Consider the following 21,578-nt stretch of genomic DNA (forward strand, 5'->3'; position numbering starts at 1 on the left):
AGGGAGAATGACAGGAACTGGCAGGAAATGGAAAGCCAGCAGCCAGAGGAGGACGGGACACAGTCATCATGGGAGCCTAGGAAAGGGCTGGCACCAGGCAGATGATGCCAGAAAGGCTCTGGGTGTGCTGAGTTTCAAACTGCTGGGAGCTTTGATCTGTTAGGGGAGTGTAATTTCCTCGGTTTTGTCTCATCACAACAAAAATTTGAAGTGATGGACGTTAAAGCCGTTGGCGCATCACAGCTCTCAGATAGTGTTACAGCACAGTTTTATTTAGATAAAGGAAAATACATCCTTGAGGTGTGAGGGCATGCATACCCAAAAGATGCGCAGAGAGGAGAGAGAGAGAGAGAGAGCATGCATGCGTGGGAGAGAGACCCCTGGCCCTTTGGCTCCTCTTTTTATATGTTTTTTCCTCCCCTTGGGCCTGCCCTATGTAATTGGACTAGCCAGGAGTGCTGTTTGTTCTACCTGAGGTCCTCACTCCGGTTCTCGGACCTTCCTTTGTTCTATTTTCACGGGCTTTTCCCTTCCTTGTCTTTTAGCCACCACCATTCTGGACTCCTTTTTTCTATTCTAACTACCTAACATTCCCCCCTCAAGAGATGGGAGGCCCAATTCTTTGGGAATAGGGGCATCTAGGTCTTTCTGGCTACTTCCTGCTGAACTGGGATGGCGAGGGCCATTGGACCTCCCCCTTTTTCTAGTCTCAGGCCTCGGAGTCCTTATAGTGGTGTCCATCTAAGGGTCAGTGATATTTTCCGTGGTCAGCAGTAGTTTTATATATCCTTGTTGAACTGGCACTGCATGTTGTAGCTTGTTGACCTGGGCAGAGACAAAATGGGTTAGACAATTGATAATACATGGAACAATCATAAGCAGCATCAATATGGCATAACAAGGACTAGTAGGGGCATTAGTCAACTCCAAATTCCCATTGCCAGGATGGCTCAAGTCCCTTCTTATTCAGGGATCAGAAGATCTATCTGTTGTCTGTTTTGGAGTACAACCCCTGCCAAGCTGTTGGCTCTTTAGAGCTGTCCTGAGAAATCTTATCCCCAGAAACTAGATTTTGGGGGTGTTCATCAGAATGGCACTCATTTGTAGTTCTGAATAGGTATCTGAGATTTCCCAGGGACTCACAGGTGTATTGAGTGTCCTCTTCTGTTTTCTTCCACGGCTTGACTCGTGAGTAGTGAATCCAGGAGTCATGTCCTGGTACTTTGACTGCTGTAGGGGTAGAAAGTATTACAAGGTAGGGACCCTTTCCATGTGGGTTGGAGTTGAGCCTTTGGGGACCCATCTTTCCAGACTTTAATTAAGACTTGAGTCTCTGGAGCATATAGTGGTGACTCCTTAGAATCTTTTGGGTCCTGGTTCACACCCCACAAGTGTATATCCTGTTGGAATTGACCAATGGCCATGGTATAAGACTGGAGAGTCTGAGCCTCTGGACCTAGGAAGAGGTCATTGACATAAACAAAAGGTCTCCCATATAGCATTTCATAAGGACTAAGACCAACCTGTTCCTTAGGGGCAGTACAGGTGTGGAGGAGAGCTATTGGTATGGAAGCTCCCTTCCATCCCAGGGAGGTCTTCTGGGTTATCTGTTTTATCACTGATTTTATGAATTGGTTGGCTCTTCCTACTTTTCCTGAAGACTGAGGCCTCCAGGCACAATGGAGATAATAAGTAATGCCCAATGCTTTAGAGACCCCTTGGGTAACCTTAGAAGTAAATGATGTCCCATTGTCACTTTGTAATGACCTGGGCAGACCAAATCTTGGGATGATTTCATGGAGCAAATTTTTTACCACCTTCCTCAGTCCTCTCAGTCTGGGTGGGAAAGCCTTCAATCCATCCTGTGAATGTATCTATCATGACTAGTAGGTATTTATACCCTTGAGAAACTGGCATCTGGGTGAAGTTTGTCTGCCAGTCCTCTCCTGGGTAGGTCCCACGTCACTGGATGGTCTGGGCCAGCTGTGGTCTTTGAGCTCCTTGGGTGTTGTTTAATTGGCAAGTGGGATAAGAGGAGACCACTTGCCTTATAGTCATATAGTTGGACTACCTTCAAGTCTAAGGATTTGATCACCATATTTGATTGGGGACCCTCGGGTGGTCAAGTGGCCTCTTTCTTTCCAAATAGCAGCATGTGCATGTAGCACCAGAAAGGGATACTTGGAGTCAGTGTAAATGGCTATTCTTTTTCCTTTTCCCAGCTCTAAAGCTAAAGTCAGGGCTATGAGCTCAGCTAATTGGGCTGAAGTACCTGGTAGCAAAGGTTTAGCCTCTGGTCTCAAAATTGGAGACTACTGCATATCCGGCTCTTCTTTTTCCATCCAAGACAAAGCTGCTTCCATCAGTGTACCAGATTTCCTCAGGACTGGTCAGAGAATATTCTGACAATCCCTCTCAGGGTTTTGTCCATTGGTCCAAGGTTTCTAGGCAAGAGTGAAAAGGGAGAGAGCCCTCGGGGGTAGGCAGGAGGGTGGCTGGGTTAAGAACCTCACAAGGGGATATAGTGAGGCCTGGATTTTCCATCAGCACTACTTGATATCTGAGGATTCTTTGATCAGACATCCATAAATGGCCTCTCCCATTTAGGAGTTGTTTCACTTGGTTGGTGGTAAAAATAGTTAGTTTGCCCTCAAAAGAGAGTTTTAAAGCATCTTCTATCAGGACTGCAATAGCTGCAAGGATTCAAAGGCAGGGAGAGATTTCTTCCCAATAAGGGAGGAGGACAGTCAGGGACCACTAGAAACTGGTGGGAAAATATTTGTTCGTCCCAGCAACAAAGTGCTCAGGTGAATCTTTTTGTAACTGTTTTTTCTGTAGCTCCCAAAATGGTACAGGTTTGGGAGGAGAAGGCTCCAGAGTAGGAGGTCAGGACAGAGTAGGCGGCCCCTGTGTCAACCAAGAAACTCTCAGCCCTACCTGCCACATCCAGCTGCACCCTCGGCTCCAGCCCCGTGATGGTTATCTGTGACAGACGGGCTGGTTGGAGCAGGCCACGTCAGTCCTGTTGAACCATCCTGAGGGAAGGCTCGTCGCTTGACCTTGAGGCTCTTGGGTCCCAAGGGCAGAGTGCTGCCCAATGTCCCAGTTGATAGCATTTATAGCACGCCGTTTTAAGAGACTTGTCATGGTTGGGACACTCTTCGGCCCAGTGCCCCGTCTGCCTACAGATTAGGCATTTGCCTCGTGCCTTGTCCTTCAAGGACTCGGGGTTTGCCATAGGGTTTCCCTGGAAGGCAGCCAGCATGTGGGCATGCCTTGCTCTTTCCTTTTCTCCCTCTCCTGAGCCTTAGCCTCCTTCTCCTGTTCTCTGTTATAAAAGGTATTGGTGGCTGTCTGGACCATCTCATCTAAAGAGGCAGCAGAGTCCTGCTGCTGTAGCTGTTATAACTTTATTCTGATATCTGATGCACATTGGGACAGGAATTTGTCCTTTAAAATCACCTGTCCCTCGTAAGAGTCTAAGTCCAGATTGGTAAACTTTTGGAGGGCCTCTTTTAGCCTTTCCAGAAAGGCAGTGGGGTTCTTGTTGGGGTCGTGAGTTATTGCTGAGACTGGGCACAGTCCTACAAGTAATAGGCTTCCTTCTATTTCCATGGGTGGACTTCCTTACAGGTGAGTCTTTCTGAAGCTTATCCTACCCAGTACTGTTGCAACCTGAGAGCCAGGCGTCCCTGGGTCAGGGTGCAGATCCCCAGGCAGACTGAGGCATGACAGCCTCCTGGAGACTGAACCCCTGGGCAAGGTTGAGGCAGGTTGGTGCCTCCTGAGAATTGGGTCCCTGGGCAGGTTGAGGCATGAAGACCTCCTGGGACCCCTGAACTGGCAGATCCCCAAGCAGGTTGAGGCGTGACAACCTTTTGAGACCCAGATCCCTGGGCAGGTCAAGGCAGGTTGACCTCCTGGGACCTCCAGGCTGGAGTTGGGCATCCCCAAGGTCTCCAGTGTGACCAGTGCTGGATAAGATTAAGGGGTTGTAATTTTAACTCATTGCCAGTTTGTTCACCACAGATGGGAATAGGTATCATGATGTAAAGCAATCCAAGCCTGTGCCCTGAGACTGGGAACTGGTGAAGCAGTCATAAGCCTTATCCTCTTACTGCTCTAAGGGATTGTAAGTCACTGATTTCCTGCCCCCCCCCACCCCCACCCCAGTCCTCCATAAGAGCAGGTTAGAGTGTCTCCAATGGTAAACATTTCATTGTCATAGACCCACTTTAGGTAATAACAGAAGTAATGACAAAGGAATGGGTTATCTGGCCCTGTTAGGGGCATTAAAGTATTTTAATAATAGGCTGGGTGGAGCGATGTTGCCTACAGAGGGCAGGGTCCTGGTTGTAGGAGTTAATAATTGGCTTAAGAACAAATTGGTAAGAGGCAACAGACCAGATGTTCCATAAAAGTGGAGTGAAGATTTGATCTGGAGGTATGTTTGTAACTTTAGGAGAAGGGTGGTAAGGGTTTGGGCCCAAACGGCTTGCAGGGTTAACTCCCAAAGTGGCAAACATTATCCTGGGAAGCCCAACTGCCTTTGAAGGGATGCCAACTGATGGACTTCTAGCAGGCATTGTGTGCCTGTCGCCTGCCCTAGCAGGTTCACTGAGAGATGCTCATGTTGCACATGTTGTAGGAAACATGGAGGATGAAGGGCTGGAAGATGGAAGGTGGAAGATGAATATCTAGAGGGATTGGATATTATACAGTATTTCCCTCCCAAGGGTCAGCTATCTTCTCCAGAAGACTGTAGAGGCAACATTGTGGGCCTGGACGGGGCTCTGGAAAAGAGTATGAAACAGCAGGGAAGGGGTCCGGGCACAACTTTTGAAAGAATGACATAGCACAAGGGCATAACATCAGTCAGTCAGTCAGTCAGTCAGTTGCTCAGTCGTGTTCAACTCTTTGCGACCCCATGAATCGCAGCACGCCAGGCCTCCCTGTCCATCACAAACTCCCGGAGTTTACTCAAACTCATGCCCATCAAGTCGGTGATGCCATCCAGCCATCTCATCCTCTGTCGTCCCCTTCTCCTCCTGCCCCAAATCCCTCCCAGCATCAGGGTCTTTTCCAGAGAGTCAACTCTTCACATGAGGTGGCCAAAGTACTGGAGCTTCAGCTTCAACATCAGTCCTTTCAATGAACAGCCAGGACTGATCTCCTTTAGGATGGACTGGTTGGATCTCCTTGCAGTCCAAGGGACTCTCAAGAGTCTTCTCCAACACCACAGTTCAAAAGCATCAATTCTTCGGCACTCAGCTTTCTTCACAGTCCAACTCTCACATCCATACATGACCACTGGAAAAATCATAGCCTTGACTAGATGGACCTTTGTTGACAAAGTAATGTCTCTGCTTTTTAATATGCCATCTAGGTTGGTCATAACTTTCCTTACAAGGAGTAAGCGTCTTTTAATTTCATGGCTGCAGTTACCATCTGCAGTGATTTTGGAGCCCCCCAAAATAAAGTCTGACACTGTTTCCACTGTTCCTCATCTATTTCCCATGAAGTGATGGGACCGGATGCCATGATCTTAGCTTTCTGAATGTTGAGCTTTAAGCCAACTTTTTCACTCTCCTCTTTCACTTTCATCAAGAGGCTTTTTAGTTCTTCTTCACTTTCTGCCATAAGGGTGGTGTCATCTGCATATCTGAGGTTATTGATATTTCTCCCGGCAATCTTGATTCCAGCCTGTGCTTCATCCAGCCCAGCGTTTCTCGTAATGTACTCTGCATATAAATTAAATAAGCAGGGTGACAATATACAGCCTTGACGTCCTCCTTTTCCTATTGGGAACCAGTCTGTTGTTCCATGTCCAGTTCTAACTGTTGCTTCCTGACCTGCATATAGGTTTCTCAAGAGGCAGGTCAGGTGGTCTGGTGTGCCCATCTCTTTCAGAATTTTCCACAGTTTATTGTGATCCACACAGTGAAAGGCTTTGGCGTAGTAAAAAAAGCAGAAGTAGATGTTTTTCTGGAACTCTCTTGCTTTTTCAATGATCCAGCGGATGTTGGCAACTTGATCTCTGGCTCCTCTGCCTTTTCTAAAACCAACTTGAACATCTGGAAGTTCACGGTTCACGTATTGCTGAAGCCTGGCTTGGAGAATTTTGAGCATTACTTTACTGGCGTGTGAGATGAGTGCAATTGTGTGGTAGTTTGAGCACTCTTTGGGATTTCCTTTCTTTGGGATTGGAATGAAAACTGACCTTTTCCAGTCCTGTGGCCACTGCTGAGTTTTCCAAATGTGCTGGTATACTGAGTGCAGCACTTTCACAGTATCATCTTTTAGGATTTGAAATAGCTCAACTGGAATTCCATCACCTCCACTAGCTTGTTTGTAGTGATGCTTTCTGAGGCCCACTTGACTTCACATTCCAGGATGTCTGGCTCTAGGTGAGTGATCACACCATCGTGATTTTCTGGGTCATGTACATCATTTTTGTACAGTTCTTCTGTGTATTCTTGCCACCTCTTCTTAATATCTTCTGCTTCTGTTAGGTCCATATCATTTCTGTCCTTTATCGAACCCATCTTTGTATGAAATGTTCCCTTGGTATCTCTAATTTTCTTGAAGAGATCTCTAGTCTTTCCCATTCTGTTGTTTTTCTCTATTTCTTTGCACTGATCACTGAGGAAGGCTTTCTTATCTCTCCTGGCTATTCTTTGGAACTCTGCCCTCAAATGGGAATGTCTTTCCTTTTCTCCTTTGCTTCACTTCTCTTCTTTTCACAGCTATTTGTGGGGCCTCCTCAGACAACCATTTTGCCTTTTTTCATTTCTTTTCCCTGGGGATGGTCTTAATCCCTGTCTCCTGTACAATGTCATGAACCTCTGTCCATAGTTCATCAGACACTCTATCAGATCTAGTTCCTTAAATCTATTTCTCACTTCCACTGTATAGTCATAAGGGATTTGATTTAGGTCTAGTGGTTTTCCCTACTTTCTTCAGTTTAAGTCTGAATTTGGCAATAAGGAGTTCATGATCTGAGCCACAGTCAGCTCCCGGTCTTGTTTTTGCTGACTGTATAGAGCTTCTCCATCTTTGGCTGCAAAGAATATAATCAGTCTGATTTTGGTGTTGACCATCTGGTGATGTCCATGTGCATAACATAACATAAACCGATTAAAATCATTTGGGTCCAAGATGACAAATCAAATTCAAGTAAACCTTAATCCCCAATCTGTAAGCTAAATGACACACCCAGAGGTGGCAGGACAGCTCCAAGGCACTGTCAAAAGACAGAAGAGTGGATGGTTCCCCAATGGTTGGGGTGATCCTCCCACTCATTAGCATATGAATTCACCTAGCTTGCAGATCCTCGCCAGACTGAATTCCATGGTGGAAGCACTTGCTGTCTGCAATGGCCCACACTCTTTAGAGTGTGCTTCTCTGTGAATCCTAACAAATCCACCTCTTACCTATTGTTGTGTCTCTCACTGAATTTTTGCAATGAGACATCAGAGCCTGATTTTCATTAGGTCCTGAAGCCAGGCATCATAGGTTTCGGCCAGGTTCAAGTCCCAGGAGAGAGGAGCTGAGGAATGGGAGGAAAAAGCAGTGGAAAAAACATGCCAAGGAATCCCCTTCACAGCCTGCCAGAAAATCTGCTGAATACCTGACCGTGCTCAGTTTTCATTGGCTTGATCCTTGGCACAAAGAAGATTAAGGACAGAAGAACCCCCAACAGCTTGGGTACCAGCTTCTGGGGCTCAGCAGAGAGTGGAGCCTTTGGGACATACTGAGAATTAGCCTCTCCAGAGTCCCTCAGTTATGCCCACTGCCGCTCGCCTGCTTGCGGGGGGTTTTGAGGAAACAAGGAATGAGAGATTGTAAAGGAATTAAGATTTCCTTAGGCATATGTCCCTCCCGCCACAGGAGCGAGGACCTCCTACCTTAACCGGAGGTCTTCTGGAATCTGAGACTGAGCCATGTGAGCTTTCTGCTGAGTTCGTTTTTCACTGTTCCGGTTTCCAGCTCGCTGGGCTTCTTGTCCCCTGTGCTGCGTTTTCTTCGCGTTCCGCTTCTACCGTGGGAGCTTTTGCCAAGTTGGGCTCCTGCTTTGCTTGGCCTCCTCCTTGCGGGGCCGTGCCGAGGTTGTTTCAGCCAGGTTAAATCCGAGTCATGGCACCATAGATGTTAGGGGAATGTGTAACTTCCTCGGTTCTGTCTCATCACAACAAAAATTTGAAGCGACGGACGTTAAAGCCCTCGGTGCATCACAGCTCTTGGACAGTGTTGCAGCTCAGTGTTATTTAGAAAATAAAGGAAAATACATCCTTGAGGTGTGAAGGCATGCTGACCCAAAAGATGTGAAGAGAAGAGAGAGCGCACGTGCACAGGAGAGAGAGAGAGAGAGAGAGAGAGAGAGCATATGCTCGTGGGAGAGAGATCCCTGGCCCTTTGGTTCCTCTTCTTATATGTTTTTTCCTCCCCCTGGGCTTGCCCTATGTAAATTGAGCTAGCCAGGAGTTCTATTTGTTCTACCTGAGGTCCTCACTCCGGTCTTCGGACCTTCTTTTGTTTTATTTTCTCAGGCTTTTCCCATCCTTGTCTTTTAGCCGCCACCATTCTGGACTCCTTTTACCTATTCTACCTACCTAACATTTCCACACCAGCGTTATTGGTTTCCAACTCAGTGTAATCCATTGGGAGAAAAACATTAAGGGAAAAAGAAACTCCTATCTCTGAGGGTCCCAGATATCAAATTGATTATTAAATATCTCATGGAATCCTAGTGCTTTATGAGAACTAGTTTACTTACTACAAACATAAACCCTGAGCTTTGCTACTTTGTGACTTTTAGCAAATTTCCCAAGCTTACCAAGCTTTGGTTTTCCCACTTGTAAATAAGGAAGCAGCTGCTATCCACAGGCATTCCTGGCACTAAGATCCTAATAATTTTCCCTAGGCCATGTTTATCATACCCTAGCTCCGTGTGTGCTTTCCTGGTGGCTCAGTGGTAAAGAATCCACCTGCAGTGCAGGAGATGTGGATTCGATCCCTGGGTCAGGGAGATCCTCTGAAGAGGGAAATGGCGACTTATCCTGGTATTCTTGCCCAGAGAATTCCATGGACAGAGGAGTTTGGTAGGCTACAGACCATGGGGTTGCAAAGAGTCAGGCATGACTTAGAGATTAAACCACCCCCACCAACTCTGTGTGTATGTTCATGTATCTGTGTGTGCAAGTGTATATACCCACTTACACACTTACTTCACTTGAAGCCTGCATAACAAGAATATGTGTTGGTAACTGTTTATATTAAATAATACAGAAATTTTAAAGCTATGCAGTGTGAATAAACACAAATACAGTGAAAGTGCTAAAGAAGGATATTTTTTTCACCTGAATTCTTTCGACAAATTCTGCAGTTACTATGAATAAGCATGGTAGTAGACATTGGTCTGTTTAGATTTTACATTGAATTTATGCCCCTCAAATGCATTTAATCACAAAGTATTTTTGGAAGTATCTCAGCTTCATCGTGTGTTAGCTGTTCATGAGTTTACAGGAATTATTTAACCTCTCTAAACTCAATTTTCTATTAATAACTCAGTTTCCTAGATATAATAGGATCTTCCTTGGGGTTTTGTGGGCACAAATTTAATTATTCAATGAATGTTAGCCATTGTAAATACTGTCAGGTTAACATTTATCTTTTGGAGAGTTTTATATTTGCAGATCTCAAAAAGATGGTAGTAGGCAATAGGAGTGTTTTAACCTTGAGTTTAGTTGGAGGGATTAGTGAAAATTGCAGTTTTCTCAGACTACACATTAGTGATTGAATGGTGGGTGACACATAACCTTCCAGTCATGTTTTATTGGAATGTTACCATCCGGTTTGTACAGATAACTGGTTTCAGCATTTTTTATTAGGGCAGTTACCAGATTTATCTCTTTGTTGTTAAATTTCTAGTTATTTTATCTCATGCATACTTTATTCATACACACACTCACACATATATTGTACACACAGGATTGCCCTCTGCTCCCAGATCTCAAATAAAGCATCTGTGAAGCTTTTCTGCTGGAAACAGAGGCCTTATTGATGGGGTTCACATGAAAATCATTTGTTTTAATGCATTATGTATTGAGGCATAATCAGCTTTACATATTTTAACATTTTAAGTGTCTGTTTTCAGTGTAGCGCAGCTGGGGTTATATGGAAGTATTATCAAAAAAGAAAATATCTAATTAATAAAGCAGACTGCATGTTGCTTGATCTAGAGTGAAGGCAGTGTCAGAAAAAAAATCACACTCCTTCACTGGTAGACAGCACTCAGGTTATACCCGAGCAGAAAGGAGTTCCGGTTTAGATTTTTTTGTGGATTATTGAAAACCTTTTTTTTGCTTGATTGTGTTTTTTTTTTTTTTTTTTTTAAATAAGAATTACTTTGGGGCTTTCCTAGTGGCTCAATGGTAAAGAGTATGCCTGCCAGTGCAGGAGACAAGGATTTGATCCATGGTCCAGGAAGATCCCACATGCCATGGAACAGCTAACCGCGCCCCCCCCCCCCACCACTGCCGTATGCTGCAGCTACTGAAGCCTGCACGCACCTAGAGCCTAGCCAGAGTAGCCCCTGCTCGCCACAACTAGAAAAAAGTCTACACAGCAACGAAGACCCAGCACAGCCAAAAATAAAAATAAATAAAATTATATATTAAAAAAAAACAATTGCTTTGGCTTTGTCAGGCCTAAGTTGTTGGTTTCCTATAAAAAAGTGTCATTCTCCACTTTTTCTTCCTAAATTGACTCCGTTCTTTAGTTAGAGACACATTTGAATAGAGTACTGCATATCTATCTAATTTAAGGTATTTATATTGGTCTTGTCCCGTTTCCCTCCAGGCTTCCTTCTGTGATCAGAGTCTTTTGTTAGTGCCAATTCGGGTAGTACTGACTCTAAATGGCATAAATTTGAACTGCAAGACAGAAATTGAAAATTATCCTGACTCATATAGTATGTGCAAACAAAGGTCATTTTCTCCTAGTTATGACTTTTTGCTCTTTTTTACATTTCTGTGTTATACAAATGATTCCCCTCCCAATTTTAATTTTTGTGCTTTACCTGTCATTGCTTGCAGACGCCAAGGACTTACTGTTGCTCAAACACTGAAGACTTGGAGACAGTCATTCACCACGTCCACAGTCTGTACCCTTCTGCTCCATTTCTGGCAGCAGGAGTATCAATGGGAGGGTAAGATTTTTCCTTTCTAAAATGTCCTGGAGGGAAGTGGTCCTAGTGCCTGCCTCTTTCAGATGACCATAAGCTACATGGACATTTAAAAGCAAATGTTTGTGTTTCTCATATTTCATCACATGTGGTTGGATGAAATGTTAGTCGCTCAGTCGTGTCTGACTCTCTGCGACCCCATGGACTGTATGTAGCCCACTAGACTCCTCTGTCCATGGTATTCTCCAGGCAACAATACTGGAGTGGGTTGCCATTCCCTTCTCTAGGGGGATCTTCCCATCCCAGAGATCAAACCTGGGTCGCCCTCATTGCAGGTAGATTCTTTACCATCTGAGCCACCAAAGAAGCCTAGCCTCATTTGTGCTAATTTTTTTTGTGTGTTTTTTGTGGTTTTTTTGTTGTAGTAATAGTGAGCTTTAATAAAAAACAAAATTTTTATTTTATGGCATTTTGCTGTGCTTCGAGGACCTAAACCATTGTCCAAAATCAGCAAACACATGGAAACAGAAAATATTTTTTCTTAATTTTGTAGTCAATTTATCTGTCAATTTTCAAAAGGTCTTAGGAGCGTGCTTACTTGAAAATGAACAGCTTTACAAATGATAGGCACTGAAAAATTGGCTCTAACCATAGTTTTTTAGATTCTGATAAACATAAAACTAAGAAGGAAAGAATACGTTTCTTACATTAGCATGGAAGGTCGGACTTGACCTACTAAAAGGGAAGAAATCTGAATCAGTGCAGAAAACCCAAACAAAAATCTGTGAATTGTGCTGAAAGGAAAGTATTTCACTTTTTCCTTTGCCCCATAATGAGAATCTTAAAGGACAGGGTGGCAGCTGAACTTTCTTCCCTTAATCATATAAATTCTTGAATTTTTAAAAAGCCAGACTTTATGTAAACAGGCCCTGATTCTTTATTCAGAGGCTCCTGGGAAATGCCTATTCTTGTCGAGATGAAGTCTCATTGCCTGAAGGCAGAACTTGACCATTAGCCTTTGCAGCTGGTTGAATATTAATGTCTTGTAAATTGTTGAAAGGGAAGTCCCCTTTCTAGTTGCCTAGCACTGTGACATGTTCCCAAGTGGGTTTACCACTCTGGGATGTGGTTTACAGCTTGACACATTTTTTTTTCCTTTTGGAGATGCAGCAGACAAAAGCATCTAAGACCCTTATGCCCAGACTGGGTAATCCCCACGCCTGTTATGCCTGGGGCCAAGCAGCGGTTTGAGCCAGAACTAAGTCTCACCAAGGAATCCACACTGCTCGAGACTTGGTCACATTCCAGTCTCCTAATGGGTTCCTAGACTAGCTTTAAAAATGTTCAGAAATTTCCAAGTATATATAAGAATAGAAAGAGTATAATGATTCCTCATATATATTCATCACCCCAGCTTCAGTGACTGTCAACTCAAGGATAATTTACCCTCCATTCCCTCGACTCTGATTACATTAAGATAATTTTTAGACATCATTTATAGAGATTTCTGTGTCTCTGACAGGTACAGTCTCTTAAGAAACAATAACAACCCATCATAGTATATTATTACACCTGAACAAAGCTAACAGTAATTCCTAAATGTCATCGAATATTCAATGTCAGTATTTCATTTTACTGACAATCTGTTGGCTGGTTTTTACAGTTTGTTTGAGGCATAAGCCAGATAAAGTCCACATATGGACAGATTATGTCTCTTAAATCTCTTAATCTGTGAGTTCTTTATTTTTTTTTCTATCTGCCTTTTTTTTTTTTTTTTTTTTGGTGAAAAAATGGAGTCTTTTTCTTATCAAAGTGACACGGTCTTTTTATGGGGTAATAACTTGACATTATTTTACTCCTGAGTAATAACCAAGAAATGTCCCACCTACTCGGTCACAGTTATTCCTGGTGTCTCCTGCTCCTGTGAGGTTCATTTCCAGCTCTTTCAATTTGCCCATTACTCCAGCCTCACACAAACCTCTGACTGCCAGCCAAAGAATTGGGCCACCACAACTAGACCCTGGAATGACCCCATTGCAGGAGAGAAGCATTATCCCTTAACTAGCTTAGGGAGCCATGTACTATAAAAAAGAGAATGTAGTCATTATGAAGAGTTGTTCTTAAAAGGGAAATCTCCAGCCTGAGGTCTCTGCTCTGGATCAGGAAATCACTGAAGGAGATTCTGACATGATGGAAATGCTGAAGCTCTTGGTTTTTGGCATCTGTCCAGCCTGCAGGTCACTCAGCTATAGCTGGGATGAATTTCAAAACACAGCGTGGAGCCATTTGTGTCTTTCTGCTGTAACATTTCCAATAAACCTCGTCCAACAACAGCAAAAATACCCCCCAAAAACAGCAAACCCTGAAATCTCCATTTTTGATCTAGTATCTTATCTCATTCACTCTGTAAGCCATCTGGGTTGGAAAAAAAAGAATGAGAGAGAATTTTTACTCATTTCAGAACCTGGGCAATTGGAGAAATAAAGAATGGAAAACAGGAGAAAGAGAATTTATACTATTATCCTTTCTCGTAGTTGTCAGTGTCAAACTTGGATTTCTGGTGTCCTGTGTTAAATTCCATTCTTGTCCCTTTTACCAAAGTAAAACTAGAGTAGAATCAGGAAAAATGAGAACAAAAGGAAATGAGGAAAATATGTGAAAGGAGATAAGGAAACAAACAGCAGGAGGGAGTAGGAAAAGAAAACAAGTGACTTTAGGGGTTGATTGTGCTGCCACAATTCAGGCAGTCTGACTCTGGACAAGGGGCCCCGAGGCACTGCTGTAGGGAGCAAGGCGTGCCTGTGTGCCCAGTGGCTTCAGCCGTGTCCAACTCTGCGTGACCCCAGGGACTGAGCCCGCCAGGCTCCTCTGTCCATGGGATTCTCCAGGCGAGAATACTGGAGCGGGGTGCCAAGCCCTCCTTCAGGGGATCTTCCCGAACCAGGGATCAAACCTGCAGCTCTTAAGTCTCCTGCATTGGCAGACCAGTTCTTTATCATTAGTACCACCTGGGAAGCCCAGGGAGCAAGGATGCATAGACAATTGGAATGGCCACCCAGACCAATTACTCCAAATCTCCAGGTGAGACCCAGAAATCAGAGTTGTTAAAACTCCTCAGGTGATTTTGGTGTGCCAACACATTTAAAAACCACTCCTTGTGATCTCTCCCCTGTGCCAAAGCATTGGCAAACCACAACCCGGAGGCCAAATCTGACTGTTTTTGTGCAAGAGCTAAGAATGGTTATTATATTTTTCAATGGTTGGAAAAGAAGAATTATTTCACAACATGTGAAAAGAATATGAAACTCAAATTTCCATGTCCATATATAATATTTTATTGAAACACAGCCATGTCCATTCCTTCACGCATGTCCACGGCTGTTTTAAAATACAGTCACAGGGTTAAGTATTGATGGTTGTGACTGAGATTTTAGGGCCACCAGAACCCGTTTGCTTTGTGGCCCTTTATAGAAAAAGCTTGCCTGAAACACCCCTCCCATAGTAAGTTAAATACTCAGCTAGGGGGTGGGGGGCCAGGGAATTGCAAATTTTTAATAAACCCCAATATAATTTTCAAAAAAGATAACTACTCTTACGATGGGTTTTCCTGATGTTTTACCTCAAAGAAAGATACACATTTAACTAACAACTGTATGCTTTGTCCCGTTCTCAAATTCCCAATCCATATTTCTCCATTCTCAAGATAAATATGTGAACAGAAGGAAAGAAGGAAGATATTTTCATGGTTTTCCAAGATAACAGGGGTTAGACAACACTGGTTTCTATGTTTATTCTCTGTAGTTAAAAGTCCACAATTAGAAATAGGATGTCTTGTGATATAGAACAAATTCATCACTGTGTTTTGTTTTTCCTCATTTTAGAATGCTGCTTTTAAATTATTTGGGCAAAATTGGACCAAAAACTCCTTTGAAGGCAGCTGCAACTTTTTCAGTTGGTTGGAATACCTTTGCTTGCACGGAGTCACTGGAGAAACCACTGAACTGGCTGCTTTTTAATTATTATTTGACAACTTGCCTCCAGTCTTCCGTGAATAAGTAAGTCATTTTAAACACCTAATGTCACCAAATTTTTTGGAGTACGTGCCACAGTAAAATGTCTTAAAGGACAACACTGCTAATGTATATATATATATTTGTTATATGCACTATTATGTTATATACTGTAACAAAATAATCCTTCTATTGTCAATATGTACAAAAATAAAAAGATTTTATGTATAAGCTAAAAATATAGATAAGAGCTCTGATGTTTTCTTTCTGTACCACGAGGTAGCTTGTACCACCTCTAGGCTCTGTGCCCCATTTTGAAGATCATCATTTCATCACTGTTCTAAGTTATTCTAAAAGAATAAAAACATTAGTATTGAATGTGTTGAATAACTATGGGCTATTTCCCTGGATTTTCTGCTTGTCGCTAATCTTATTAGTACCTAATTCTCCCCTGGGTAGTAACTAATGTGTTAAGTGTTTTCAGAGCTGAATACTATGTTTTTTAAAGCTTGTGTTATGAACATAGTATGTTTTAGAGATTTAGGAGCATGCCCATAAAATATGGATATTCTCAGCCCCCACAGTTCTTGACATTACCAAAATATTATCTGTGAATTAGTTTCTTGCGAAATTGTTTAGGTATCTTCTAACAGTTAAACAGTATGATAACAAAGAACATGGGATGTTTCTGTTTATTTTTTGATGACCATTACTGGGCATTTTAAAGTGAATTGACAACTTTAAATAAGAAGTAAATTTGCACATAACTTAATTGAAAACCATTGTTATCCTGAAAGTTGACATGAGACGTCGTCAACTTTTTGGGGAGTTCCCAGGCAGTCTAGTGGTTAGGATTCTGGGCTTTTACTGCTGTGGCCCAGGTTCAATCCCTCATCAGGGAACTGATATCCTGCATGTCTAGTGGCACAGCTCAATTTTTTTTTTTTTAAATGAAAGAACAACGTACATACTTTAATTAAAAATTACTTTATTTAAAAAAAAAACTTAACCTATTCTTTTTTTTTTTAATTAAAAAAATTTTTAAAGAACAACCTCTTTGTTACATCACAGATGTTGACTATAAAATATTGCTAGGAATACTACAGAATTATATTTTTATTCATGGTCACTGAAACGGAGGACAGTAGCAAGAAAAGTGAAGAGGAAGATTTGGATTAAAATAAGGGTTATACAAGAAAAATGACCAACATTTAAAAACAGGTACACAAAAATATAAATCCTAATTTTCAGTACACCAATTTAAAGAGGACGATAAATCTTCAGTTGATTTACCCAATTGAAAGCTTCTGGCTTCAGTGGGGGCCTTTTTGGCCAAATTGGCTTCATGGCATCAGTGTACAGGTACAGTTTGTTATGAAACAACACTTTTGTTTACTATTGCACAACTGGTCGCTTCTTCCATAATTAAGAAAAAAGTACCTTTAAAAAAATGTCTTCAGGTGCTTCAGATGCTGTATGGTATCACTTATGTACAGAATCTAAAAAATACAACAAACTAGTGAATAAAACAAAAAAGAAGCAGACTCCCAGAGAGAGAACAAACCAGTGGAGAGAGGGGCGGAGGGAGGGGCAATACAGGGGTAGCGGACTTTTAAAAAGATGCAGGAGACACAGGAGACGCGGGTTCAATCCCTGGGTCCAGGAGATCCCCTGGAGGAGGAAATAGCAATCCACTCCAGTATTTTTTCCTCAAAAAATCTCATAGGCAGAGGAGCCTGCAGGCTACAGTCCAAAGGGTTACAAAAAGTTGGGACACAACGGAGTACACACAGTATTATGTATAATGAAATCATATGTATGAAACTTTTCAAAATGGTAAGGCACTATAGAATTTAAAAGACTCATTCAATAAAAGAAATAATCTTTAAACAAGAGTCTTCAGAACAAATACCAATATATTCCTGTTATGTCTGATTAAGTAAATATTAATATTTTGTTGTTGTTTATTGTTATTTAGTTGCTAAGCCATGTCTAATTCTTTGCAACCCCCTGGACTATAACCCACCAGACTCTGTCCATGGACTTCCCAGGCGAGAATACTGGAGTGGGTTGACGTGCCCTCCTCCAGGGGATCTTCCCGATCCAGGGATCAAACCCATATCTCCTGCACTGGCAGGCAGATTGTTTACCACTGAGCCACCAGGGAAGGTCAATAAATATTTTATTGAGTAACAACTTTATGTCCTGTGCTAAGTTACTTATTATTAGGTGTGTTTGAGATGGGAATGACCTTAATTTTTTTATTTTTGAAAAAATTTTTTTTTCCAGGCACCGGCATATGTTTGTAAAACAAATTGACATGGATCATGTCATGAAGGTAGGAGAGAAACTTTATGTAATACTTTTATTTCCTCTTTTGATTCCAAGAACATATATAGTTGGTTTCTGTTTTTCAGGCTAAATCCATAAGAGAATTTGATAAGCGATTCACTTCTGTCATGTTTGGCTACCGGACAATTGATGACTATTACACCGATGCCAGTCCAAATCGTAGACTGAAGTCAGTAGGGATTCCAGTGTTGTGTCTGAATTCTGTGGATGATGTTTTTTCACCCAGTCATGGTAAATTAACATCTTTGTATACATTTTGACATGAATCAACTGTTTAAAAATAATGTTCTTTGTGGGAAGATACAGTAATAAGAAACAAAATGTCACTCATATACTGTTTTACACTGTGATAAACAGAAAAAAAAAATAGCTTGATACTCATAATTTAGTATCTAAATGTTTCAGATCACAACATTTTCATATATTCTTCTCTAGTCTACTGTGAGAGCCTCAGAACAAATTATGGCTCTCAGTATTTTGCTTGTATTCATTCTTACAACCTTTCCTTCTTATCAAATACCTGTTCTTTGGACAGGCTATGTTACAGTATCTTTACCTCAAGAGTACATTGACATTGTTTGCCTTTTCTTCCTGAGGTTCTTAATCAGAAAGCTTTGGAATATTTCTTCCCTTTTAAACCTAGAAGAGAGCTTGAGACTTTATTAGTAAGATGTCCTTGGATAACTCAATGAATATAGCACATTCAGACAATAAAGTCATATTCGAAGGGAAAGAGTTTGTTTCCCCCCTGGATACTGTATAGAAGAAAATTATGCCCAAGTTAACTTCCTCACTCTCTTAATTCAAGATGTATAGAATTTTGTAACAAAGATATACGTGCCTGTGTTCATATATTAAAGCAATGTATGATGCCTAGCAGTAATCACACCCTTCTTAAGGATCAATAGATTTGACCTCTAATTTTTTTCTAATGAAATTTCACAAAGCTTTTTATAAAACTTTTTCTCCTTATTTCTCCCCTAAATACTTTAAAAACATTTCCCCCAAGTACTTTATTAAAATGAACTATTCTGAGTAAAAACACAGCACATATGTATTGCCAAAATTTCATAAAATCCCCAAAGTTTTTTTAAAATGTCACTTTACCATCTCTCTAGGGGATATCATTGTGTGATTTATGATTAAACCACAAGTGGTTTTAGATGGCTGGAACTCTTGGTCTTTGACCACAAATCAGAAAATTAAACTGTGACCTTTTTTTTTTGGCTATGTTGTGCAGCCTTATGGGAATTTAGGTCCCCAAACAGCAATTGAACCTGGGTGCATGGCAGTAAGCACATGGAGTCCTAACCACTGGACTACCAGGAAATTCCCTAAATTGTGAACTTTAATATATCAGTTGAATAACATGGAGATTGTTTAGTTTATTTTCATTGGATTAAGGAAGTCTAGTATTTCTCCATCTGTTTTTATATTTCACAGGTCCTTCTTCCACCAACAAAAATTTCCCAGCATTTAACTTGTTTTGACCTTCCTGGTTGAAGTTTAGACTCATTATTTCTTATTCTTTCCCAAGCCACACTGAAAATAGTGGACAATTGTCTGCATTCTGAGAACACAGGCAGCCAACATCTTTCACATGACTCCCATGGCCCAGCCTTTTGTTCTTCTGACATGACTGTAACTATCAGTGTGTTAGAAATTCCTGAGTGTATCCAGAATGTGAAAGTGGGGCTCTTAATAATTCCATCAGAGATGAATGAAGCACTTTAAATCTAAGCCCTTAATATAAGATGAAAAAGGAAAACCAAAAATAGTATCAAGTCATTTCATCTGCCCCTCTGCTGAAGTTCTCACATCTGATCCCAAGATAGATGTTCTGTTTTAGGTGTAGCTGGATGGATAAGGATCTGAGTTCAGGACCCATTTAGGACAAGGACTTGGCTTCCTAGGCCTTGATTTAGGGTCTCTAGGTTTATTCTTCAAAGAATGTAGTGAAAGGTCGGTTCAGAGCATCACCTAAACAGGCAGTTGGGGTCCTCCGGCAGCCCTTTCTTGAACTGGTCTCAGTTGTCCCCCAGTAAAATTACCTTCTGTTCCACTGAACTTCCCTGGTGGCTCAGACGGTAAAATCATCTGCCTGCAATGCAGGACACCTGGGTTCGATCCCTGCGTCGGGAATATCCCCTGGAGAAGGAAATGGCAACCCACTACAGTATTCTTGCCTGGAAAATCCCATGGACGGAGAAGCCTGGTAGGCTACAGTCCGTGGGGTTGCAAAGAGTCGGACATGACTGACTTCACTTTCACTTTCCATTGAAGGGTGTGGAGTAGGGAGAGCTTAACTATAAATAAAAATTCAGAGAAGAAAAAATATAATCACCAATGTTTTACCACCCAAAGATAAACACTGTTACCACTGGGGAGTATTTTATGCCATTGTTTTTTTGCTATCTATATATGTTTTTATAAATCATATCTATAATTTTGGATTCTTAACAGAGCCACCAATTGGCCTCAGGAATCTAACTTCATGTAAAGTTAACCAAAGTCATACATAGTGAATTTATAACTCTCACAAAGGTGATAAGATTTGTTTGTTTTTTTCCCTTGGTGTAACGCCTAAGTGGGAATCTTACAATGGAAGTATTCACAATTTCCTGAATTCTTTAATTTCTCAAAAGAAGACTAGGCCTGTACTTTTGTTATAACCAACCGATCGATTCTTCCAAAAATGATCCAGTACATGAACGTAAACATGAACTGTTAGAAGAATATGGGTGGTTGATATTAACGCCTTATTTGATTAGCCATACTCATTATGAGTATTTGTTCAATGGTGTTTTGGTTTAAAGTGATTAGAAATGATAAAGGTGCACACTTTTCCTGACAACACTGTTAACATATGTTTTTCTCTCTCCTCCCCTTCTCTTATCCACCCTCCCGCCCGACCACCCCCCATTTCCATCAAGCTATTCCAATAGAAACTGCAAAGCAAAACCCTAATGTTGCTTTGGTCCTTACTTCTTATGGAGGCCATATTGGTTTTCTGGAGGGAATCTGGCCAAGGCAGTCCACCTACATGGACCGAGTCTTCAAGCAGTTTGTGCAGGCCATGATTGAACACGGACATGAACTCTCAAGCAAGTAGTTCTCAGGTGCTCTTTGTCTGAACTACCGTATGTAAGGGCAGCTCGGCTTAGTGCACAACTCTTGACTACTGTATATAAAGCAAATAAGCCAGCAGGTGGTGAAGAGGTCCAGAATGACATGCAAAAACTACTTTTTTTGAGAAACAAACAACTTTCTCGCAAGAAATAAAATATAGATTTAGATGGTAACTTACGTAGATTTTATTTTTACTATGCCTTACCAAGTATGACCTTAAATAAAGTAGTACAAACATGGAATTGCACTTAACCAAAACTATGGTGTATGTAAAAAGATTTTAATTCCTCAGGGTTTTAATTTAGGCTAGTATTTTTTTAGATTACTTATTTTAGGTGATTTATCGTACTTTAATAATTGTAATAGGACTTTGATTATTTGAATGTAAGTTATAAGTTGGCACATTCCTAAGGGTATTTATACCTAATGATGGTAACATGAAAACTGAAATAAGATAAAATACAGTGTGCTAAATCTTTTATGTATCTTAACTTTGAAAGGCAAATGCAAAAATGTTAGACTGACTTTACATGCTCTTTTACTCTGATAATATTAAATTAAGGCTGACTTATGTTTTATAATGATTATAGTTCACATGATTATTTTTTAAATAGTATATGTGCATACATATATATCATTATATGAAATAAATTCTACCATTTTAAATTGTTCATTTGTGAGTTTTTATCCAAAGAAAAGTAATCCCTAGAAAGTAATTTATGGTCATTTCATAAGTGTGTTAGTAACAAATATTAAAACTGTTTCATTTCACTGATTCCAGAATATTGGGCTCCCATCATTAGTTCCAATTAAAAGTACTTTCAGCTACAGGAAACCCATCTGACACTGATTTGGGAATAATAATATTTAATTATCTTGCATCACAAGAAGTCTCCAGGTAA

General features: G+C 41.3%; 1 protein-coding gene across 1 annotated transcript in view; it reads left to right on the forward strand.

Moving 5' to 3' along the window:
* The window catches only part of ABHD3 (abhydrolase domain containing 3, phospholipase), a 56,760-nt gene extending 35,415 nt beyond the window's left edge, over positions 1 to 21,345 (forward strand). The window contains exons 5-9 of the mRNA XM_043889472.1: positions 11,097 to 11,209; positions 15,067 to 15,240; positions 17,485 to 17,533; positions 17,613 to 17,778; positions 20,481 to 21,345. Of these exons, the coding sequence (XP_043745407.1) occupies positions 11,097 to 11,209; positions 15,067 to 15,240; positions 17,485 to 17,533; positions 17,613 to 17,778; positions 20,481 to 20,659 (681 nt within the window). The 3' untranslated portion in view covers positions 20,660 to 21,345. The remainder of the gene's footprint in view (positions 1 to 11,096; positions 11,210 to 15,066; positions 15,241 to 17,484; positions 17,534 to 17,612; positions 17,779 to 20,480) is intronic.
* Positions 21,346 to 21,578: the final 233 nt, after the last annotated feature.

This window comes from Cervus elaphus, chromosome 27, assembly GCF_910594005.1.
Source record: "Cervus elaphus chromosome 27, mCerEla1.1, whole genome shotgun sequence".
In the NCBI taxonomy this organism is placed as follows: Eukaryota; Metazoa; Chordata; class Mammalia; order Artiodactyla; family Cervidae; genus Cervus; species Cervus elaphus.